Here is a 6,815-nt window from a genome sequence, read left to right as displayed (position 1 = left end):
TCCTGGTTTACATTAATGTCACCCCCCCCCCCCCCCCCCCCCCCCCCCCCCCCCCCCCAGGCCAGATAGATTATTGTAGAGGGGATCGGCAGGTCCTGGATCAGTCTGATGTCTTTAAACCAGCCTGATGTCTTTAAACCAGCCTTATTATAGAGGGGATCGGCAGGTCCTGGATCAGTCAGATGTCTTTAAACCAGCCTTATTATAGAGGGATCAGTGGATCAGCAGGTCCTAGATCAGTCTGAATGGAAGTGGGGGGGGTAGAAGCTCTCCTGTTCCTCGAGGAGAGAGACCAGACATCACTAACACCTACAGTATCCAGCTGCTACTGATGGGACCACACACAGGGGTCAGGGAGGGAGATGGTGTTGTCTTTGGTCCCTGTGTGTGTTTCCGTCACGTGCTGTAGGGCTGGTCTCCCGGTCCGATGCCTGCAGTGTGTGTGTGTGTTTCCATCACGTGCTGTAGGGCTGGTCTCCCGGTCCGATGCCTGCAGTGTGTGTGTGTGTTTCCATCACGTGCTGTAGGGCTGGTCTCCTGGTCCGATGCCTGCAGCAGTGTGTGACAGAGTGTGTGAGGTCTCGGAAGGTGTGGTGTCGTAACCCAGTCTCTTCATGTCTTTAGTCACAATGTGGAAGGAGAGGGAGACGAAACCCTGAGAACGGACCCTGGTCACTGAGACACACAGGAGGGAGAGACACACAGGAGGGAGAGACACACAGGAGGGAGAGACACACAGGAGGGAGAGACACACAGGAGGGAGAGACACACAGGAGGGAGAGACACACAGGAGGGAGAGACACACACGGAGAGACACACAGGAGGGAGAGACACACACGGAGAGACACACAGGAGGGCGAGACACACGGAGAGACACACAGGAGGGCGAGACACACAGGAGGGCGAGACACACAGGAGAGAGAAATGGAGAGATACACAGGAGGGAGGGAGAGAGAGAGACATATGAGGGAGAGACACATAGGAGAGATACACACATAGGAGAGAGAAAGGGAGAGACACATAGGAGAGATACACACATAGGAGAGAGAAAGGGAGAGACACATAGGAGGGAGAAAGGGAGAGACACATAGGAGAGAGAAAGGGAGAGACACATAGGAGGGAGACATGGTAGTGAGAAGACACCAGGATACATTTAAAGACCCTACCAACATTACAATGTGCTTTTTTAAAAAGGGATTTATGCTTCAGTCGACCTGCACCATGAATAGGATCAACGAATATTTAGGGTAAACTGAAGCAACACGTCTTTGAACGAATCCCGGCAGAACTCTACCACACACAGAAACAGAGCCTACCTTCTCTACCACACACAGAAACAGAGCCTACCTTCTCTACCACACACAGACACAGAGCCTACCTTCTCTACCACACACAGAAACAGAGCCTACCTTCTCTATCACACACAGACACAGAGCCTACCTTCTCTACCACACACAGAAACAGAGCCTACCTTCTCTACCACACACAGACACAGAGCCTACCTTCTCTACCACACACAGAAACACAGAGCCTACCTTCTCTACCACACACAGAAACAGAGCCTACCTTCTCTACCACACACAGACACAGAGCCTACCTTCTCTACCACACACAGAAACAGAGCCTACCTTCTCTACCACACACAGAAACAGAGCCTACCTTCTCTACCACACACAGACACAGAGCCTACCTTCTCTACCACACACAGAAACAGAGCCTACCTTCTCTACCACACACAGAAACAGAGCCTACCTTCTCTACCACACACAGACACAGAGCCTACCTTCTCTACCACACACAGACACAGAGCCTACCTTCTCTACCACACACAGAAACAGAGCCTACCTTCTCTACCACACACAGATACAGAGCCTACCTTCTCTACCACACACAGACACAGAGCCTACCTTCTCTACCACACACAGACACAGAGCCTACCTTCTCTGCCCTCTCCCTGGGCCACGACTTTAGGATCGGTGAACTCTGGACGCCGCCCCAGCAGCCAACTGCAGAGACACACACACACTTAGCCCCCCAGCATTAAACACACACACTTAGCCCCCAGTAACACACACACTTAGCCCCCAGTAACACACACACTTAGCCCCCAGTAACACACACACTTAGCCCCCCAGCATTAAACACACACACTTAGCCCCCAGCATTAAACACACACACTTAGCCCCCAGCATTAAACACACACACTTAGCCCCCAGTAACACACACACTTAGCCCCCAGTAACACACACACTTAGCCCCCCAGCATTAAACACACACACTTAGCCCCCCAGCATTAAACACACACACTTAGCCCCCAGTAACACACACACTTAGCCCCCAGTAACACACACACTTAGCCCCCAGTAACACACACACTTAGTCCCCAGTAACACACACACTTAGCCCCCAGCATTAAACACACACACTTAGCCCCCAGTAACACACACACTTAGCCCCCCAGCATTAAACACACACACTTAGCCCCCCAGCATTAAACACACACACTTAGTCCCCAGTAACACACACACTTAGTCCCCAGTAACACACACACTTAGTCCCCAGTAACACACACACTTAGCCCCCAGTAACACACACACTTAGCCCCCAGCATTAAACACACACACTTAGCCCCCAGTAACACACACACTTAGTCCCCAGTAACACACACACTTAGTCCCCAGTAACACACACACTTAGCCCCCAGTAACACACACACTTAGTCCCCCAGCATTAAACACACACACTTAGTCCCCCAGTAACACACACACTTAGCCCCCCAGTAACACACACACTTAGTCCCCCAGTAACACACACACTTAGTCCCCCAGTAACACACACACTTAGCCCCCCAGCATTAAACACACACACTTAGTCCCCCAGCATTAAACACACACACTTAGTCCCCCAGTAACACACACACTTAGTCCCCCAGTAACACACACACTTAGTCCCCCAGTAACACACACACTTAGTCCCCCAGTAACACACGCACTTAGCCCCCCAGCATTAAACACACACACTTAGTCCCCCAGTAACACACACACTTAGTCCCCCAGTAACACACACACTTAGTCCCCCAGTAACACACACACTTAGTCCCCCAGTAACACACGCACTTAGCCCCCCAGCATTAAACACACACACTTAGCCCCCAGCATTAAACACACACACTTAGTCCCCCAGCATTAAACACACACACTTAGTCCCCCAGTAACACACGCACTTAGCCCCCCCGCGTTTAGCACACAGTAAGACACACACACGTACGTTACCTTGTGAATTTCTGTAGTCTTGATGTGGATTCAGGAACAAACATTGGGATGGTTCTGGTGTGTCTGAAAACAAGAGATCACATTAGAGGAGAGATACTGACTGTCCAGGAGAGAGAAAGAGGAGAGAGGAAGAGGAGAGATACTGACTGTCCAGGAGAGAGGAAGGGGAGGAGGAGAGATACTGACTGTCCAGGAGAGAGGAAGGGGAGGAGGAGAGATACTGACTGTCCAGGAGAGAGGAAGGGGAGGAGGAGAGATACTGACTGTCCAGGAGAGAGGAAGAGGAGGAGAGATACTGACTGTCCAGGAGAGAGGAAGAGGAGGAGAGATACTGACTGTCCAGGAGAGAGGAAGAGGAGGAGAGATACTGACTGTCCAGGAGAGAGGAAGAGGAGGAGAGATACTGACTGTCCAGGAGAGAGGAAGAGGAGGAGAGATACTGACTGTCCAGGAGAGAGGAAGAGGAGCAGAGATACTGACTGTCCAGGGGAGAGGAAGAGGAGAGAGGAAGAGGAGGAGGAGAGATACTGACTGCCCAGGGGAGAGGAAGAGGAGGAGAGATACTGACTGTCCAGGAGAGAGGAAGAGGAGAGAGGAAGAGGAGCAGAGATACTGACTGTCCAGGGGAGAGGAAGAGGAGGAGAGATACTGACTGTCCAGGAGAGAGGAAGAGGAGGAGAGATACTGACTGTCCAGGAGAGAGGAAGGGGAGGAGGAGAGATACTGACTGTCCAGGAGAGAGGAAGGGGAGGAGGAGAGATACTGACTGTCCAGGAGAGAGGAAGGGGAGGAGGAGAGATACTGACTGTCCAGGAGAGAGGAAGGGGAGGAGGAGAGATACTGACTGTCCAGGAGAGAGGAAGAGGAGGAGAGATACTGACTGTCCAGGAGAGAGGAAGAGGAGAGAGGAAGAGGAGCAGAGATACTGACTGTCCAGGGGAGAGGAAGAGGAGGAGAGATACTGACTGTCCAGGAGAGAGGAAGAGGAGGAGAGATACTGACTGTCCAGGAGAGAGGAAGGGGAGGAGGAGAGATACTGACTGTCCAGGAGAGAGGAAGGGGAGGAGGAGAGATACTGACTGTCCAGGGGAGAGGAAGAGGAGGAGAGATACTGACTGTCCAGGGGAGAGGAAGAGGAGAGATACTGACTGTCCAGGAGAGAGGAAGAGGAGGAGAGATACTGACTGTCCAGGAGAGAGGAAGAGGAGGAGAGATACTGACTGTCCAGGAGAGAGGAAGAGGAGAGAGGAAGAGGAGCAGAGATACTGACTGTCCAGGAGAGAGGAAGAGGAGGAGGACAGATACTGACTGTCCAGGAGAGAGGAAGAGGAGGAGGACAGATACTGACTGTCCAGGAGAGAGGAAGAGGAGGAGGACAGATACTGACTGTCCAGGAGAGAGGAGGAGGAGGAGAGATACTGACTGTCCAGGAGAGAGGAGGAGGAGGAGAGATACTGACTGTCCAGGAGAGAGGAGGAGGAGGAGAGATACTGACTGTCCAGGAGAGAGGAGGAGGAGGAGGAGAGATACTGACTGTCCAGGAGAGAGGAGGAGGAGGAGAGATACTGACTGTCCAGGAGAGAGGAGGAGGAGAGATACTGACTGTCCAGGAGAGAGGAGGAGGAGGAGGAGAGATACTGACTGTCCAGGAGACAGGAAGAGGAGGAGGAGAGATACTGACTGTCCAGGAGTGAAGGGGATGTGTGTTGCTCCGTATCCTCTGACCACATCGTTACCAAACGTATCAGGACCGTAGACACTTACCACGATCTGAGGCCCTGGGTACACACAACACAGTGTTAGCTATGGTATCATCAACTGTCTGCTACGGTAAGAAGGGTCTGTGTGTGTGTGTGTGTGTGTGTCTCACAGCCTAATGGGTTGGTGCTCTTAAAGGTGATCTCCAGAGGAAAATTCCAGATCATTCTCTGAGGAGAGTCTCTGCCTTTCGACGTAATCTGAGATATACCCTCCTCTAGACCCTGGAGAGAGGAGAGGAGAGGAGAGGGGGGGAGGAGGAGGAGAGGGAGGGAGGGTGGGTGGAGGAGGAGGAGGAGAGGGAGGGAGAGAGAGGAGAGGGAGGGAGAGGAGAGGGAGGGAGAGGAGAGGGAGGGAGAGGAGAGGGAGAGAGAGGAGAGAGAGAGAGAGGGAGGGGGGGAGAGGAGAGAGAGAGAGAGGGGGGGGAGAGGAGAGGGGAGAGGAGAGGAGGAGAGAGAGAGGGGGGGGGGGGGGGGGAGGAGGGATGGAGGGGGAAAGAGAAGGGAGTGTGGAGGAGAGGTGAGATATTGATGTCTCTTTAAACAACTGGGAACTCTGGAAAAATAGGTCCAATCATGACGTCTGTGATCTTCAGGTCGGAGCTGGAGAAAGAGGCCCGAATTCCCGAGTTGGATGAATGTTCAAATCTTTTTTTTTTTTACCAGTCGGAGATCGTTTTCGTCCGAGTTCCCAGTTGTTTTGAACGCTCTGAAGTCAAACCTCTACCAGTTCCCTGCATCACTGGACATGCAGCTATTTAAGTACTTAGTAGTTGCTGGCTTAGTAAAAACAAGTGTGTTATGTTGTCTATCCGCAGTAAGGGAACTTCAGCATGTTCAAGATGACTCGGAGTCACTCACCGAGGTGGGAGCCCAGTCGTGTCCGTAGACGAAGCAGTATTTACAGTACAGGTCATCATACTCTGGAAACTGACAACACATCACATCAGTCAGATCAGAGAGAATAAACGGAACATCAAATGAACAAGGCAGTTTTATAGAACATGTTTATGCTCACTAAACCAATCATTCAAAAAGCGGTCAAGTTATCCAATATGATCCGCCTCATTTTACCTTGTTAACGTCAGATGCTTAGCTAGTTAGCTCGTTACTAACGTTAGATGCTTAGCTAGTTAGCTCGTTACTAACGTTAGATGCTTAGCTAGTTAGCTCGTTACTAACGTTAGATGCTTAGCTAGTTAGCTCGTTACTAACGTTAGATGCTTAGCTAGTTAGCTCGTTACTAACGTTAGCTAGCTACTCACATTCGCCCCTTCTATCTGTCCGTTTATCATCAACAGAAACACCGATGGGTTGTTGATAGCCATCCCGCTTCATACGATAACTTGAGAATATAGATTGTTTTTAAACAAACATAAATATTATAATTTAAGACTGTATAAGCGGTAACGTATTGTTGTTTTGTGTTGTGGGAGATAAGTAGCTTGTTGTTAAATGAAGGTTCCTATCCGCCCCGTTGCTAGGACGCTTTTGACTACGGCTAGTCAGTGAGGGCCAAACTGGATCCGGTCAAGTTGATAAAGCGTTTTTAGTAAGTAAACTGTCCACTAGGTGGTAGTCTTGGACAAGTTTTAATGGGTTATTGTCACATGCACAAGTACAGTGGGTTTCTTACGAGCTCATTTCCCAACAATTAATCAATATATAGTATATACAATATAATAATAATAATACAATAATAATAATACAATATATAGTATATACAATATAATAATAATAATACAATAATAATAATACAATATATAGTATATACAATATAATAATA

At 50.1% G+C, this 6,815-nt stretch overlaps 1 protein-coding gene across 1 annotated transcript; it reads right to left on the bottom strand.

Moving 5' to 3' along the window:
* Nucleotides 1–442: 442 nt before the first annotated feature.
* LOC139424108 (B9 domain-containing protein 1-like) lies at nucleotides 443–6,407 on the bottom strand. Its single transcript, XM_071175804.1, has 7 exons — nucleotides 6,295–6,407; nucleotides 5,891–5,959; nucleotides 5,143–5,254; nucleotides 4,954–5,050; nucleotides 3,273–3,335; nucleotides 1,939–2,006; nucleotides 443–675 (listed from the first exon to the last, which is right to left on the bottom strand). Exons 1-7 carry the CDS (start codon nucleotides 6,355–6,357, stop codon nucleotides 515–517), a joined length of 633 nt encoding a protein of 210 aa, XP_071031905.1. The 5' UTR covers nucleotides 6,358–6,407; the 3' UTR covers nucleotides 443–514.
* Nucleotides 6,408–6,815: the final 408 nt, after the last annotated feature.

The sequence above is a fragment of the Oncorhynchus clarkii genome, chromosome 13 (assembly GCF_045791955.1).
Source record: "Oncorhynchus clarkii lewisi isolate Uvic-CL-2024 chromosome 13, UVic_Ocla_1.0, whole genome shotgun sequence".
Taxonomy (NCBI): Eukaryota; Metazoa; Chordata; class Actinopteri; order Salmoniformes; family Salmonidae; genus Oncorhynchus; species Oncorhynchus clarkii.
This window is presented reverse-complemented; position numbering and strand designations above follow the sequence as displayed.